This window comes from Capricornis sumatraensis, chromosome 17 (genome assembly GCF_032405125.1).
Source record: "Capricornis sumatraensis isolate serow.1 chromosome 17, serow.2, whole genome shotgun sequence".
Lineage (NCBI taxonomy): Eukaryota > Metazoa > Chordata > Mammalia > Artiodactyla > Bovidae > Capricornis > Capricornis sumatraensis.
Genome location: NC_091085.1, coordinates 68,936,238 through 68,954,211, shown reverse-complemented (window position 1 = coordinate 68,954,211; position 17,974 = coordinate 68,936,238). Strand labels below are relative to the sequence as shown.

Below are 17,974 nucleotides of genomic sequence, written 5' to 3'. Positions count from 1 at the left end.
GGAAATGCAGGAGCCAGCCATATGAGTATCTTGAAAAAAAAATGTTCTAGAGAGAGAAAGCCAGTATAAAAGCTCTGAGGCAGGAATGTGCCTTGTGTATAAGAGAAAGAGCAAAGAGATCAGTGAGACTGGGGGGTCATCAGCTTGATGATGTTAGGAAAAAAAGATGGGAGAATTTATATATTAGTTGTCTCAGTAAACCATGTCCTTTTCCTTCCTTCTTATTTCACTAAACCAACATGCCTTGCCACCTCCTCCTTCCTACCTCCATTCAATACCCAGGGTGAGCCTTTTGATTTTCCACAAGTGTCAACTGGGATTTTATGACTTCCTAAATATGGAGACTTATACTTGGCTTATTTGTATAGATGATGGTTGTCAAGGTCCTGAAGCCAAGAAATCTAATTATATCATGAGGTAACTAACTGGGACCAGTGCACTATAGAAAGGGAGCTTAATACAATTACTATATGTTTGCAGTTCATAGCAAAAGTACTAGTGTTTCCCTTCCCTCTCCAACCAAGCCACTTCTTTCACTTTTTTCAAAACCCACTTCTAAGTGAATCATGACTAGAAAGTCACTCCTGATCAATCATACTAACTACCACAGATGTACTCTAGGCATTCATATACTCAGAAGTGGATAATAGCTCCTTATTGACTACAGGGGGCTTCCCTGGTGGCTCAAACATAAAGAATCCACCTGCAATGTGGGAGACCTGGGTTTGATCCCTGGGTTGGGAAGATCCCCTGGAGGAGGGCATGCCACCCACTCGTCTTTTTGCCTGGAGCATCTCCATGGACAGAGGAGACTGGCGGCTACCAGACATGCGGTCACAAAGAGTCAGACTCGACTACGTGACTAAGCACACAAGCACACATTGACTACAGGACAAAACAGCATTTGATTTTCAAGATTCTCCCCTAACTGGGTTTAAAACTGTCTTAACTTTCTGTTTCAAGAACTCCTTCAAGCCAAGCCAGTCATTCCCCAAAGCATCCTGCTCATTACAACTTCTCCTTTTTAATCTGTTCTTCATCTAAAACATTTTTTCTTCTAAGGCTTAACTCCATTTCCAACTCCTACACGAAGACTTTTTAAACCACCTCACAGTAATTATCCCTTCCTCCAACTTCTATTCATTTGTCTATGTGGCACATTTTATTTAATAATTTACAAAGGAAAACTCAAATGTTTCTGAACCTTCCCAACACACATACAGAGGGTTCTCTCAAAATTTCTATCTAAACTGGCCATCCAAGATTGGCTATTATCTTTGATGACTCTCTTATACATACATATATACATACACACATTTATTGGACACCTGCAGTGGTTACTCCGGGCTTCCCAGGTGGCTCAATGAGAAGACTCCACCTGCCAAAGCAGGAGATGGAACATACAGGGGTTCGATCCTGGGTTAAGAAGATCCCCTGGAGAAGTAAATGGCTACCCACCCCTATACTCTTGCCTGGAGAATCCCACGGACAGAGCAGCTTGGAGGGCTACTGTCTCTGGGGTGGCAAAAGAGTTGGACGTGACTCAGTGACTATACAACAACACAATGGTTAATCTGGTGCTAAGCCCCTTATAATGTGTTATATAACTTATTCTTTTATCAGCACATCCATTTGTTCATCAAGTCTTGTGAATTCTACTCTATAAAAGTTTCTCAAGTCCATCCTCATCTCTTCATCTTTACTGTTAGGATCTATTACTGGATCTTAGTCTCTCCCACCAAGACTACTGCAATGAATTTCCCTGCCCTCAGCTTTCTGCCTTCCAATGCCACCCCCCTTATTGCTGAGTGACGGCAAATCTAAGTCACTCTCCTGGATAAAAGCTCTGGTGGCTCCAAACCTCTTATCTTGATAAGACCCTTACAACGCAACCCCCGTTTACCGCCACAGATTCATTATACTTTCCCCCTTGCTAGAAATACTCTTTGGTGTTTGCCTTGTAAACACCTCTTTTTTCAAGACCCAGCCACCAGAGGTTTTCCCATCCAGAACTTTCCTTGGCACTCCTGGCTGACTAAATCTCCATTTGTGTTTGCACGAAATTAACAGTCTTATTTTCTACCAATTACATTATAATGGTTATAAGGCTATTTCCGCGTCTCCATCTCCCACCACTGAATCTGTTCAGTACACAGCTCTGCATTCTGTATTCCCGAGGGCAAAACCCGGATATGGTGCAAACTACCCTGAACAAACACCGGTTGAAGACAATTACTAGAACTTTCAAAAAAATTTTCAGAGCGCCTAGGACATAGGTAGACCTATGTCACATGACAACTTTCTTTCAAGGAAGCCTATTTTTATAGGAGCCCAGAGCCTCCCTGGTGAGGCACTCACCACAGAGCAGGCCTAATATCGGATTTGGGCAGCGGCAGGAAAGGCCTGACCGCCACACCGACCAAGAGTTGAGTCTCACTGTCCAACTGCGGTCGCGGCTGAGGGAGTGTGACTGACTGAGGAAAATCCTGGGCCACCTGACGGAGGGTTTGTTGCAGTCATACTGGCTAACAAAGTAGCAAGAGGTCCCAGCCGACTGCCTGACGGGCTAGAGGCAGAAACAAATGAAGGCCTGCCTCGTCGCCTTCGAAAAAGGAGACAGCAAACGAAAAGTTGCAGACACGCCAAACACGAGCTTCTGGCCGCGCCTCAGGCGTAGGATGAGAGGAAAAGGCCGGGTGGATGGCCAACCTCGCAGAGTGCGCGTGCGCAGTAGACTCTTCGTCTCCTCCGCCGCTTCCTCATCCTCTCCCCCAGCCTCCCCGGCACTGCCGTCCGTCCTCCTTCCCCCCTACGCGGCCCCGCCCTCACCCTCGACCTGCGCGGGCTTCGCCGAGTGCGCACGCGCGGCAGCTCCATTTCCCCGCCCCTCACGTGGCTCCTCCCTCTCAGCCTAGGCTGGCGTGTGCCTGGTGGGCTGTACACGTGCGCGCACCCGAGCCTGCCCGCCTAAACTTCGTGGTCCCTGGCTCGGCGTTTCCTCCACTGCAGCCTTCCCAGCACCTACTGCCAGAATCCGGCGTTATGGCTGCCGCCATTCCCCGCGCCGCTTCTCTCTCCCCATTATTTCCACTGCTCCTGTTCCTCCTTTCCGCTACGCAAGACAGCAGTGGCCTGCACACCAAGGGCGCCCTTCCCCTGGATACAATCACTTTCTACAAGGTAAAGGGGCCGGGAATCTAGCGCGCAGGTGCAGCCAGACCGCCCAAGGGAGCGCGCACCCGTGAGGGGACGCAGGGGACTGACAGCTGGCAGGAGGTGGTGTGTGGCGACGGTCCGGGGACTTCCCACCGTCCTGTAGGACTGATGGACTCTGGGCCCAGACCGTATCCTGACCATAGAGCATACGATCGAGGGTCCCCAAACACCTTTGCAGTATTTGCATTTGCTTCCTCTTTTGCTAAAGTATTGCGGAGATGCAGCCTTCCCGTCGCCTAAGGGAAGAGGGCGGTGCCGGGCGAGATCCAATCCTTGAGTCCCAAGTTGGAGAACTGGAGGGCGGTGCGAGGCGGATGCCACCAAGCTCCAAGCGCAGCTGGGACGAAGGTCGAACGAAACGCGGCTTGTTAGCCTGCGTTTCAGCGCCTCTCTCGCGTTGGCTTCCATTGCAACCACTGTATAGATATTCTGCGTCTCCTTAAGAAGTGCAGGTTTTAAGAATAAGTTTCGTTTCGTCCACCCTGTAGTGAATGTCTTGGGATAAAATCTGGTGGAGACATGGAAGGATTTGCCTCTACCCCTGCCTCCATATTTACAGAATTGGGGTCTTGGCCTGGGTAAATGGACGTTAGGAATGTTGAAGGCTGAATGCAGTCCCTGTCCTCTAATTTTGCACCCACTGGCACCTTTTTCGAAGAAGGCGATGGCACCCCAATCCAGTACTCTTGCCTGGAAAATCCCATGGACGGAGGAGCCTGGGAGGCTGCAGTCCATGGGGTCGCTAAGAGTGGACACGACTGAGTGACTTCACTTTCACTTTTCACTTTCATGCATTGGAGAAGAAAATGGCAACCCACTCCAGTGTTCTTGCCTGGAGAATCCCAGGGACGGGGGAGCCTGGTGGGCTGCCGTCTCTGGGGTCGCACAGAGTCGGACACGACTGAAGCGACTTAGCAGCAGCAGGCACCTTTTTAATCTCGCCCATTGTGATGGGCAAGCTGAGTGTTGAGAGAGAGCCAGTCGTTTTATTTTCTTAACTTGTACCCATTGCTGGGAAGTGAAACCAAGAAGTGGAGCTCTAAATCTGTCTCAGTTGGTTGAACTCAGTATTTTTGAAAGGGTTCCCTGTTGTGGAGTTGGCACCTGTGGCTCTTTGAATGCAAAGTTTAAAAATTCAAAAGTGTAGGTATGACCAGTTGGTTGTCAGGCACACCCCCACAGCACCCTTTGCTTTGGGGGCCTTTCTTGGCAAAGGGAACCCACTACCACCCAAACATGGATATGGGATAACATCAGACCAAATGTGACTTAGAGGGAAACTTTGCACTGTTAATGGTAGCAGTATTTCCTCATCTATTAGTGTATGTCCATCTTTATAGCTACCACCCTAGTCTGGGCTATATCTCAAGTAGTTTCCTCACTAGTCTGCAGATTGCCACTCTGGAGCCTCTCAGTCCACTCACACAGTAGCTGAATTCCTGCATGATCTGATCCCTGCTTCCCTCTCCTTTCCTCAAACCTTAACAATTCACCTCTTTGCCCCCTCTGCTTCAACCACACTTGCTGTGCTCTGTCCTCTGGCTATTCCTAGCTCCTTATTGCCTTAGGCCCTTGTACTTGCAGTTCTTTGTGACTAGAACATTCTTTGCTCAATCTTTGAAAGGTTGGTTGCTGCTCTTCATTCAGGCTTGGGTTAAATGTTATCTTTTCAAATTACCTCCACCCCCTCCATTCCAGGGGTTTTTCTGATGGCTCACACAGGAAAAAATCTGCCTGCAGTGCAGGAAACCTGGGTTCCATCCTGGGTCAGGGAGATCCCCTGGAGAAGGGAATGGCTACCCACTCCAGTATTGCCTAGAGAATCCCCATGGACAGAGGGTCCTGGCAGGCTACAGTCCACAGGGTTTCAGAGTTGCACATGACTGAGTGATAAACACTTTAGCTTTCGCAGATTTCCCCCTCGTGCAATCTGAAGTGCCAGTCACATTGCTCTGTTTGATTTCTCTGAACTCTCATCACTGTTTTGTTTTCTCTTGCCTAGTGTATCATCTCCCACACTAGAATATTATATACTTGTGAAGAACTACGTTGTCTATCTTGTTCACTGATCATCTGCACAACCTAACAGTTTACCTGTTACCTAGAAGATGCTCAGTAATAATGTGTTGACTGAACAAATGTTTTCTGCAGTCTGTTTCTAAATCTCACTCTCTTCCATCACTGTAGAACAAAAGGGGAGCTTCCTAGGGTTACTGTATCCAGGGGTCTTTCTATGATCTCCAGTGTTGTTTTTTTTTTTGTTGTTTCTTGCCCTTTACGACCACTAAAAGTAAGAGATCCTGTCTGTTCCCTTTACTTCTGTATTCACTTAGAACAGTGCCTGGCAATGATAGGCTGTCAGTACCTTTTTGTTCAATGAATGAATGATGAATTCATCAATACATTGAAGAAACAAGGTGCCTAAATGTAGGTTAATGTGGAACAGAGTCCTCAAGGATGAGGAAAGGAGAGAGATTTCTAAAGCAGTTCAAAGGTACAGATTGAATAAAAGAACAAGAAAAAATTAATCATCCAAATGTTTGCCATTCAAACAAGGGCTTCCCTTGTGGCTCAGCTGGTAAAGAATCCACTTTCAATGCGGGAGACCTGGGTTCGATCCCTGGGTTGGGAAGATCCCCTGGAGAAGGGAAAGGCTACCCACTCCAGTATTCTGGCCTGGAGAATTCCATGGACTATATATAGTCTATGGGGTTGCAAAGAGTCGGACATGACTTAGTGACTTATACTTTGCCATTCAAAACCATTCTGTGATGGCTAAAAATGGTGAAAATAAAAGATGAAGTCCTCTCTATTCTATTTCAGTATTAAATCACTGTCTGATTATTAATCCTGGAGAAGGGAATGGCAACCCACTCCAGTATTCTTGTCTGGAAAATTCCATGGACAGAGGAGCCTGGTGAACTATAGTCCATGGGGTCACAGAGTCGGACACGACTGAGTGACCTAACACAGAGAGAGAGAGACATGATTACTAATATTATTTTATAATATAAGTGGAACTCCCTTTGAAGGTAGGTTATCATGTGTTTTCGTAAAAAATTTTCTCCTTGGACATGTTGCATCTGCTACCAAAGCCTATCCTGGGTTTGTTCATTTATTAGATATTTTTGGAGTATCTGTCACAGGCTAGGTGCTGTTGGGCACTAGGGATACAGCAGAAAACAGGTCAGAGAGGGTCCTTATTCTCATAAATGTATATTTTAGTGGAGAGGACTGACAACAAGCAAATAAGGATTTCAGAGTGATTAATGCAGTGAAGAAACAGGTGCATGGTGGCATGATAGAGTTTGATGGAAAGGAAGCAAAATTAGATGGTATGAGCACAGGAGGCTTCTCTGTTCGGAGAGGACATTTGTACTCAGCTTTGATAACCATGGAAAGGCCCAGGGAAAGGGCACTCCAGCCAGTAGAGATAGCAAATGAAAAGGATCTGAGTAGAAATGTTTGTTGAAACTAAAATAAGGCCAGATGGGCCAGAGGGATGTGGTCTGATTTATATTTTTAAGTCTTCCCTGCTTGTTAGGCTCCAGAGCTCAGACTTCCGGGGATCAGTGACCATTTAAAGATTACCTGTTCTGGACCCTTCTCCCTCTTCCTTTGTGTCCCTGGGCACTGTTATATATTTTTTAAAACCAAATAGACATCAAAAAAAAAATAAGGAACACGGACTAACAAAAACTGGAATAGTGTCAGCTTGATTTAATTACAGCAGTGATTGCCTGTGTTGAAAAATTAACCAGCCATGATGACTTTGATTAGAAAAATAAAAGGTTGTAGGAGGGAAGGCAGTGCTACTGACCTGAGGGAGCTTATTAGATAAAAATCTGTGCATTGGGTAAAACCATCAAAGTGAAGTTTTACATTTCTTCGTTAAGTTAAACATAGAATTGCTATATGACTCTGCAATTCCACTCCTAGGTATGTTCCCAGAAGAGCTGAAAAGAGGTGTTCAGACAAAAGCCTGTACACAAGTGTTGATAACAACACTATTCACAAATAACCGTTAGGTGGAAACAACCCAAATATCCCTCAACTGATGAATGGATAAACAAAATATGATATATCCATACAATGGAATATTTATTTGACCATAAAAAGGAATGAAATACTGATGCATGCTACAGCATGAATGAATCTTGAAAACATTATCCTAAGGGAAACAAGCCACACACAAAAGGTCACTTAGGAGGAGGACTGAGGAATGACGGCTTAATGGATATGTGGTTCCTTTTCAATGATGAAAATGGAAAATATTCTGGAAGTAGGTATTAGTGATGGTTGTGCAGCATAGTTAATGCAATAAATTCCACTGAATCGTACACTTTAAAATGGCAAATTTTATGTGATGTAAATTTTACAATTAAAATAAAAATCTTGATCCTGACAGTTTAGATCCTAGAGATCTAACATAACTGCTTGCGTTAACCAATCTAAACTGAATCCAACTCGCTTAGAGAGGGGACACTGTCCCAAGCCTAGCCTCTCAGCAACTTCTGTGAACCCTGAAATTGCAGAGTTCAAACTCTGGACCTCTTCACCAGAGTGTCTTTCATGGTGCCAGCTCCTTTATAGATGGTTGGCTGGTTCCAGAAAGGCCCCCTGGGATGATGGGCGTGACAGGGGCTAACCTAGTGTGTGCTAACGGTAGGCTTCCTTAGTCTTACCAAAGGGCCACTGGAAGAGAAGGCCTTAGAACGTCTGTAGCATTGTTTATTGCAGACAGTTTGATTAGTGTGAGCAACTACTTAATGGGGTCCCCGGGACACAGCAAACATCATCAAATTGTTAAATGAATCGAGGGATAAAGGAACGAATGAATGAATGTTTGTGAGTTTGTCTCCCTTGTGGGCTTGGTTTCCACCCTGAAAGAGGTCCCTGGGGAAAGGGAATTAGCCCCAAAGGTCCTTGGGAACCCTCACTTGCTCAGCTCTGTGTGCCCTCAGGTCATTCCCAAAAGCAAGTTCGTCCTGGTGAAGTTTGACACCCAGTACCCCTATGGTGAGAAGCAGGATGAGTTCAAGCGTCTGGCTGAAAACTCAGCTTCCAGTGATGATCTCCTGGTGGCAGAGGTGGGGATCTCAGGTATGGATAAGTCTGGAATGACTGAGGAGGGCAGAGGGGGAAGAAACTAGGGGTTACTTCCCTATTTGTCAGAACACCCCAGCATCTTCCTGTCTGAGCCACACACATCTAGTGTAAATGGGGTCATTGCCTTTCAAGGAGTCTGGTACCCATGGCAGGCTTAGCTTGAGCCGATTCTATGACCACAGAAACTCAGCTCAAATGTTTACTGTGTGCCAGGCTACTGTGCCAAGTGTTTTACATGTATGTCATCCTTGTGGCAACTGTGAAAAGTTTTATGATCCCCGAATGAAGAAACAGATGCTTAGAGAAACTTGCTCAAGATTATAAAGTGACAGACCTAGGACTGGAACCCCACACTTCCTATACCACTACCCAGTAACAGGTGGTCTTGGCGAGGTATAAGCAAGTAGTTGTCATTGTGTCAGCCCTTGGGGCTCCCACTGCCTGTTGGGAAAGACATAGCAAATAGTAACAGCTACCACGTCGGACTTTCCTGATGGCTCAGTGGTAAAGAATCCACCTGCTAACGGAGGAGACACAGGTTCGATCCCTGGGTCGGAAAGACGCCCTGAAGAAGGGAATGGCAACCCACTCCAGTATTCTTGCCTGGGCAATCCCTGGACAGAGGAGCCTAATGGGCTACAGTCCATGGGGTTGCAAAGGAGTCAGACACATCTGAGCAACCAAAACAACCACCACCACATATTAAACACTTAACTCTGCCAGGTTAAGTGGCACATATCCCCTTATTGGGTCCTCCCAAGAGCGTTCAAGTGTTAGGGGACATGTTCATTACCTTCCACACATTCCCGTAATCCTTAAACACATGCAGCTCATTCCTGCCTCACAGCTTTTGCACTTGCAGTCCTTTCTGCTTGAAACACTCTTCCCACATCTTGATATGTCTGGCTGCTGCGTTTTCAGGTCCATGAGTTCATGTCATCTTCACATGTCACCGTTTCATTTTTGTCATGGCGCTAATCACTTACGTTCTTTTATTATCTCTTCTCACCCTTTGAAGAGTGTAAGCTCTTGAGGTCAGGGAGTGTGGTACTCTTAATCACAACTAAATCCCGAGCACTTAGAGGACAGTCCCTGGCACATAGTGGCACGTATAATAAATATGCAGAATTCCCCCTTTTCAAATGAGGAAAATGAAGGTCAGAGAGGTAAAGGACTTGACTAATGCCCCGTGGTTAGGGAGTAGCAGAGGAGGAATTCTGACAGCTGGAATTCTCAGCTCGGGCCTCACAGCGACCTCCTGCCATGCCTTCCTCGGGGTCTTGTTCCTCATTTCTGGTTTCCATTCACAGATTATGGCGACAAGCTGAATATGGAGTTGAGTGAGAAATACAAGCTGGACAAAGAGAGCTACCCAGTCTTCTATCTCTTCCAGGATGGGGACTTTGAGAACCCAATCCTGTATAGTGGGGCAGTTAAGGTTGGAGCCATCCAGCGCTGGCTAAAGGGACATGGGATCTACCTAGGTATGCCTGGTTGCCTGCCTGCGTATGACACCCTTGCTGGGGAGTTCATCAGGGCCTCTGGTGTGGAGGCCCGCCAGTCCCTCTTGAAGCAGGGGCAGGACAACCTCGCGAGTGTGAAGGAGACTGACAAGAAGTGGGCTGAGCAATACCTTAAGATCATGGGAAAGATCTTGGACCAAGGTGAGGATTTCCCAGCATCAGAGATGACCAGGATCACCAAGCTGATTGAGAAGAACAAGATGAGTGATGGGAAGAAGGAAGAACTCCAGAAGAGCTTAAACATTTTGACTGCCTTCCAGAAGAAGGGGGGTGAGAAGGAGGAGCTGTGAGAAGGCACTCCAGGGTTTGGTGGGGTGGGGAGGGGGAAGTTACCTTCTGGCTGTGCAACTCTCCTGGGATATCAGGGAGTTGTAGGCAGTGGCACGAAACCAGAAATCTAAGCATGCGTGGATACTGACGCTGATGTGACTAGGCTTGGAACATCTCTGTAGCCGGTCGCGGATAGCTGGTGAACACTTAGATGGCTTGTGAAATTCCCCCTCAGAAGAAATTGGTGCTATAAAGAGGAGTATACTGCCCAGGTTCTTGAAAGGTATGATTCTGATCCCAATTAAAGTTTCTGTGTTTTCGTTAAGTAGACCTGTAGCCATTTAGTTTTCTTTTACAAATTATACTTTGGCCTGTGGCCTGCTTTTTCCTTGGAACTTATTTTTTTAAAGCTAAGGTGGTGTGGACTCTGCTCTACCAGGGTAACAGACTAACCTGGTAACACTGTGGAAACTAGGCTGAGCTCAAGACTTACCTTTAATTTCCTTTCCACAGGTGTTCAGATTCAGGTGGACTGATTGCAGCTGGTCGAATGCATTGTCCGTTTTCTGGTCCTTGAAGTTGAATAGCAGTAAATTCTTTCCCATACTCCGTAAGATACATATAGCAGATTCTTAGTTTTACCAGTATAATCTGGTAAGTTTCTTTAAGAGTCGCATCTAGACAGGTAAATGATATAACTCAGTTCAATTTGAAAGTTTCTTTAGAAAGGGATTGTTGTCCATCTAAGTCACCTGTCACTGCTGATTACTCAGTAACCACCAGCTTTTTAATAAGCATAGTGGGAGAGCACTGTACTGACTTTCAAATCTCTTCTCAAGAGTGATGAGCAATTATCTGCAATAGTAAGCTTCATGGTAGCATTCACACTTCCATACTTAACTATTTGAAAATATCAAACTGCAGCTTATAAAATGTCTAACTGCACCCACACAAAGAAATTTAAATCAAGCAGAGCTGGCAAGTAAAACTTTAAATTCCTCCATTTCAGCCATATTGGGTATTTAAAATCACTTGGAACAAAAAATACAGCAAAACTCATGTGTTTAATTGGATGGAACAACAACAAAAGAAATCGCACAGCTTAGGCTAACAATTCAAACCAACTAGATAAAAGATGTTTAAGCCTAAACACCTGACCATGGCCAGCATCGATACTCTCAATATTTGACAAAAGAATAACTATTTATATATTAGGCCCAATAATTTCAGTATGTCCCCTACTCAGTATTTCAGTTCTAACTGAAAAATCCGGAAGATCTTTTTCCATACTTCTCACTGGTAAACTTGTTGAGCTGTCCTAGTATTTTCTCATCTACCTTAAACAGTCATTTCCATTCTTTGAAGTATTTGTTGTCTTATAGAAGTTAGAGTAAGACAAATGACAGGTAGAGAAAGGACTCTCAAACTAAATTCAGTCCTCGAATATGGTCTCATTTCTCAATTGTAAGGGGAAAGACAGGAAAGTGGCAATCCACCCACGGGCATTTCATTGGATGGGTCCATGCCTTCTATCATTATAAGCCTAGGGTTTTGAGTTGAAGAAATGCGGGCTATTGCATGGCACTGGATTATCATACATCAAAGACTCTTTGCATAAATATTTTTCATTAAAGGTAGGCCGTGTTTCTCATTTAGAATCTGCAGTGATTTGTATATGCCACACAAAAATCTTCCCTAACACGTCCAATGGATTCCTTCCCTCTACTTACTAGCATATAATTTACTAATATTGTGTGGACAATAACTAGACTGTAATAAAGGCTATGGCTTCCTAGAATCAAATCCTACACAATTTTTAAGGGAATTTCCAGATAAACTGAAGCACAATGAGCCCCCGGAGCCAACATGAGTCCTGTTCTAAAGAACCTGCAAGTTATCTCAAGTAGTGCCAAGGGTAATTTTTAATTTTACTAATAGTCCTTGGTAATTGGTGACACACACACACACACGAGGCATTAGAATTGCTTTAGGAAAGAATGGTTCTTCAATAGAGAACCTCTAAGATAGAATCAAGATGAAGAATGTGAGGTGGGGGGTGGGGGGAGAGAGAGACTGATTTTTAGCTCATTTCATCAATGCTTAAGAGTTTGAATCTTACCCATCCCTTAGCTTACTGCCTGGCCTTAGTAGCCTTATCCGCAATAACTGCTTTTCTCATCCGTAAAACAGTACATTATCTAGAACCCACTTTTACTAGGTATGTGGAAGCTGAGGTTGCAAAAAACTACTACGCTCAAGCATAAACACAGGTACCCCACAAATAATTTTTATGAGCATTTGGCTCATGGTTGCTTACCCTCTGCATCGAGGCAGTGACAGCATCTCAAAAACAGGGAACATGAAAACAGAAACCTGAGTCCACCTTTTGAGGAACTCAAAAATGGCAGTGAGAAACAGCCAAGTGCCCACTTTTTGTTAAAGGGGAAAAAAATGTTGAGGTGGCATTAATTCATAACTGAAGAAGCAAAACTGACTTTTCCAGGGCTCAATTAAGGGCATTTAATATCACAGAACAGAAAGGAAACTAGAAAGAAAAACAGCTCTTCCCACTATGTTGCATGTATGAATAAACGTTTGATCTCAGCCTGTACGTTCATATACTCTTGGATAAAAAGCCCATGTCATCAGCCTGCCTGAAATCCTCCAGTAACTTCCCACTAAATTTAGAAATCTCATTCCTTCCCCAGGCTACAAGTTCCTGATTGCTCTAATCCCACTCTACCTTCTATCTCAATCTGTACTCCTCTTCCACTCCTTTAAGTCCCAGGCACTTGAACCATTTTTCCCAGTCACTGGAACATGCTCAGCAGTCTCCTGCCTTTGACTTGTATTCCCTTTTCCAAGGCTGACTCTTCCTCATTCAGGTTAGATGGCACCATCTGAGAGGTCCTCTGGTGACCCTGCCTATCATATATCCTGACTTTTATTAGTCAGGAATTAATTACAAACTAATATTTACCCTTATTGTCTCTTCCCCCACTTCAGCCACTAACTAGGATACACAGTCTCATTTACCATTATATCAGCAGAGCCTAACATGGAATCTGGCACACAATAAATGCCCAATACATGGATAAATCTAACTAATGAATACTAAAGCGCAAGGTGCTATTAAACAAAAGGACTGGTGTGGCCTTGGAGTAATTTTAAATTCACAAGTATTATCATTTTTCTGAGGAATGTAACAATACAAAATTGAAATGAATTATACCATTTAAAAAGTTGTGGCTTCTAAGAACACGAACAAAAATGAACCAGGCAAAAGTGCCAAACTGAAAGTGTTTTATATAAATTAACCCATCCAGTTTAAAGTAGATTTGCTATGCTTCACTTAATTCTGAAGAAGGAAGAATATATGCTTCCCACGTTAATAATTCAGAGCAAAAAAGTAGGAAGAGTTTCAATAACAAGGCTGTAGATACATTGAAACCCCTTTTTATATTAAAAGTTAAAATGAAAGACAAATCCAGATTGAACATAGTGACTGCAAAATATAATGCAATTTTGAACAATTAAAATTATGAAAATATACAAAATTGATGGGCAACACAACTAGGCATTTGTACATTTTCCATTATGTGGAGAACACTAAAAATTTCTCTACCTTTTATCCACATCAGATATATGATTTAAACCAAATGTTTGCTTTGGAGTCTTAACTTAGGATCTCAGTAGTATAAAAAGCAGTTAATTTTTCAGTCTGTAAACAGTAGTCTTTTTTTTTTCTCCTTTCCTTTTTTTTTAAATATCAATTTTCCACACAAAATAAAAACAAAAAACCCAAACAAAGTAAAAACAGCAGCAGCAGCAATGAGTTATTTGGGAATTCTCTTCAAATACCAATGACATACAATTGCTGGAGAGGGTGCTTTTTACTCATGTAAGAATATATATATATATATTTTTTTAACTGTACACAATTTATAGTGCATGACAGTTTCCAAAAGAACAGATCAATAAAAGATATTGGCCATTTCTGCATAATTTCATTCTTTTTACAATTCTCTCAAAATGTAAGAGGTTGGATCTAATTGAAATGCTACATTTAGTAGGGAAATCAGTTAAGTAACAAAGAAGCATAACCCCAACGTAACATTGTTTGTCACTAAAACCAGCAGAGGACCCAGATGCCCCTAGGAAAGAAAATAGGTAGGCAGACCACTGGAGTCACACACTGTCCCTGAGGACCAAGGCCAGCTCACTGAGCACACATATTCTAGAATGATCATGGTCAGTTGATAGACTTGTTTCAAAGAGCATTTCTACTTCTATGTACAGTATTTTTGGATATTCAGAGAAACATCATTTCAAGAACACATGCCATACACACATAGCCCCACCCCCCCATACACAAAGTTCCATCTAAATAGGCCATAGTTTTGTGAAATGTTATTAGATTTGGAATCAATTTTTAATTCATCTTGTTCAAAGCAGTTCTTTCCTTTTGGGATGGGGTATGAAAGCTCTGGCTACCAATTAACATCAAATCTAGTTTTTTGAAATTACTGGATGGACTAAGATTTCCAGCAAGTCTTATTTTGAAAAGGTAATTCAGTAATTTTCAAAACAGTTTCCTTGCAAGTTGAGACAGTTATCACCCTATCAAATTGTGAATCTAAAGTCCAAATGATGGAAACAAAATGCAGTTGCTTTGCATAAAGAGATTTTCTAAGCTCTTTTTCTGGTTGCTTTTAAAAGAAAAAAGTATCACATTTCACTGGAGAAGTGAGTTGGAGAGAACATGGAAGGCCTTCAAGACCAATCCTCCATTAGATACTTGAATTTCCTCATCAAATTCATTTCTTTGCTTTTTCAGAATTACTAACTTTAATGGTATTTGGATAACAAAGACCAAAGACTAAAGCACAGATTCCAACACAAAAAAATTACCAAAGCAATTGTATAAAATGTGTAACATTTTCAAGAGCAATGTTTACGTTTTCTGTCAGACCAACCTCTAAAGCTACAGTCTTGGGGAGCTCCAGGTGAACAAGGTTAAACACCATCCTGGTATAACTCTCAAGTTTGAAGAAAGTAAATGCAACCTCAAACCCAACTGATAATGTTTCTTTTGCCAGCCTAAAACTTAAAACCTAGATTAAATCCATATTAATATACATTCTTTCCTTTCTTCCTTCCCAAACCCCCCACTTAAAAAACACTAAGTATTAAATCTTTATTTTCAAGCATATATACACATGCATATATATGCCTGAAAATATACGTATATATGTAAAAGCATATACATATATATATATATCTCAAAACCAATGACACTGGTATTAGACTTGCCTGCATAAATTATATACACCTCTCTTCTTTAAAACAGTGATTCCTGTCTTTCCCAAACAGACAAAAGATAGCAAGCTAGTCCTCAGCAGGCTTATAAGTGGTCTGCACTACTTTCCCCTCCAAACAGCTCTAAGTTAACAGAAGCCTGTCTGATTTAACTCTTGCAGGAGCCAGGATGGGGATGTCTTGGCCACTGACATTATTAAGCCAAAAAACGAGGGCCTGTGATCATCTGAGTGATGCCCTTCAGGGGCAGGTGCTTACGCCAGATTTAATTGGAAGCCCTTTGAGTACCTACCTTGGGTTTTGTGGGATCTAAGCAGCTGGAAAGAGGGCCTGCTCCCAATCATGGTCCCCTTCTACTGGCTTCCTGCTTCCTAAGGCTCAAGGACCAGACCAAAACACCCACTGCTGTAATGGTAGGGCCATTCAGCTGCTCTGAGTTCAATGCTTTATGCTTAATTTCTATTGCTGCTTTTATAGGACACCCCCAACCACCACCACCACCCACCAGATGTTTCTGGTGATAGAAGGGAAGAAGAAAAGTGGGGTTCTCTTGTGGCTGCCATATGCATATGAACATGTATAAAAAGTGGTCAAACCCAGACAAGGGTCCTGCTTCTGGTTTATATACAATAATTTAATCAGTTGTATACATTTAATACCTAAAAAATTAATTCACAATCAAAGTCCTTCATGCATTTTATGAGGAAGTTCTGGATTTAAAATGATGGTCAACCAGATGTAGTTTTTGCCTGGGAAGATGATGTCATTTTCTGTTGTAGAATCATCAGTGCCCGTGGTTCACACTAACTTTTAAATTTTTAGTTTCTTTGTGGTCTCAAGTCTTTTTTTCAGCAGCTCCCCAATTTCCAGAAGTGAGTGCAGATAACTGCTCTGCACTTTCCCTTGTACAGTCTTTGAAAATTTTCTCTCTTCCTACAAAGGAAATAAGAATGAGTGGTCCTGCTCAGAAAGCATTCCCCCAGATTATAGTTTTTCACATGTAAGTTAAAATTACCACTTAACTCCATCAGAAGCTCCATCACAATGGAGTGGGTCATTTTCAATTTCATTAAATGCAAAGATGGCTAATCTCATCACAGATGTCTGTTTCTCCATGTGACTTTTCACTAAGACCCTGTTGCTCTAGCATTACTATTCTTTCAAGTAATCTTAGTCAAGTCAGAAAATTGAGATTTCTGATCAAGGAAAAAAGTTAGAAAAATAATTACTAAGTACTCTGGCCATAAAGTCACTACAATTTTCTGATGAGCTATACAAAGTAGAAAAACTGAGATTTCTTACTATTAGTCATCAGGAAACAGGAAAAAAGCAGAAATTTATTATTAATTTAGACATTATCACAGCCACTTTCTAAAGGCATCACATTTACCAGTATCATATTTTTTAGTTATAATACTGACACACTTCCCTCCATTTTAATAAAGTCCACAGATTCCAGAGGCCAAACAACTAAAAAAGACCAAAGTTTTCCTAAGGCTGCTCAAATATGTGAGTTAAATATTTGCTGCTCATTTGACCTGTGGTAGACAGCACAAAAAATAAAGGGGATGGGTGGAGTGTTTAAATACAGAAAAGATTGGCTAAAAACTGTTTAACTTTATGTGAATTTGGCAGTATTTTAAAGCCCAAAAGAAACCAGATAAGCACACTTTATTACCCAAACATGCATTAAAAGGTATGTACACAAAACTATTTTATTCAGTACTACATAGTCTTGCTTTCCTCTTCGAATTTTTTTTTTCACCATGTACAGATTTTACTTTTTGAAACAATGTAAGGCTTAAAAAGAGGGAAACAAAAATACTAAAAATTAATAATTCATCAATTAGTACCTCTAATGACCTATATTCATTCTATATAGTCTATATTCATTCTAAAGTACATAGGAAAACAGTTGAATATACAGCTTAACTGGCTAAAACCAAACTTCTAGGCATCACTTGTCTGATTCCTTTAATCAATCTTTGGAAATGTTAAATGCTCTGAGCCCTTTACCATAGTAAGCAGTTTATTCAAAGCTCTAATATGTTGACGTTTTTTACAAAAGAGGGGCTTACAATCTTTTAAAGCTGGTGTGCCAAGCAAGATTCCATTCATTCCTTTCCCTCCAAGGGCCTGGGTGGAGCTCTTGGGCTGGGATGGTGGCTGCCTCATATTACTGGGGGAGCTCAGTCATCAGCAGAGGCTCAAGTTAGACAAACTACTCAAGAAAATCATTCCCTTAAGATCAGAGTTACATCACTGGAACAACGATCTAGAAACAGGTGGCTCCACAACTGCCCTTCTGGCACCTTCCAAAATCCTAAACCTACTCCAGGCTGGTGCATGTTAACTCACCTGACACCATTTGTTTGTTCTATTAAATCTGTTTTTTAAAAAGAACCTACATTTTAAAAAGTGACTTTACAGGGATTTTCCTTGCAGAATTTTAAGAAACCAGCCTAAAAACAATGATCAGGAGAAAACTAATTCCTTTGATTCCATACTTCCTTATTGGCTGACTTGCTCTGGCGTAA

The 17,974-nt window shown here is 42.4% G+C and overlaps 2 protein-coding genes across 2 annotated transcripts in view; one reads left to right on the top strand and one right to left on the bottom strand.

Annotated features, from left to right (window-relative positions):
- Positions 1-2,918: 2,918 nt before the first annotated feature.
- Positions 2,919-10,399, top strand: ERP29 (endoplasmic reticulum protein 29). Its single transcript, XM_068990004.1, has 3 exons — positions 2,919-3,180; positions 8,181-8,319; positions 9,636-10,399. Exons 1-3 carry the CDS (start codon positions 3,043-3,045, stop codon positions 10,136-10,138), a joined length of 780 nt encoding a protein of 259 aa, XP_068846105.1. The 5' UTR covers positions 2,919-3,042; the 3' UTR covers positions 10,139-10,399.
- Positions 10,400-16,128: 5,729 nt separating this feature from the next.
- NAA25 (N-alpha-acetyltransferase 25, NatB auxiliary subunit) overlaps positions 16,129-17,974 on the bottom strand; it is a 63,062-nt gene continuing 61,216 nt past the window's right edge. The window contains exon 24 of the mRNA XM_068989904.1: positions 16,129-16,370. Coding sequence (XP_068846005.1) covers positions 16,248-16,370 — 123 coding nt within the window. The 3' untranslated portion in view covers positions 16,129-16,247. The remainder of the gene's footprint in view (positions 16,371-17,974) is intronic.

Bases quoted from the DNA above. Each gene is read 5' to 3' on its own strand.
- ERP29 (XM_068990004.1), top strand. From the start codon at position 3,043: ATGGCTGCCGCCATTCCCCGCGCCGCTTCTCTCTCCCCATTATTTCCA. The intron at 3,181-8,180 runs GTAAAGGGGCCG...GTGTGCCCTCAG, and splicing joins ATACAATCACTTTCTACAAG to GTCATTCCCAAAAGCAAGTT. The intron at 8,320-9,635 runs GTATGGATAAGT...TTCCATTCACAG, and splicing joins GGCAGAGGTGGGGATCTCAG to ATTATGGCGACAAGCTGAAT.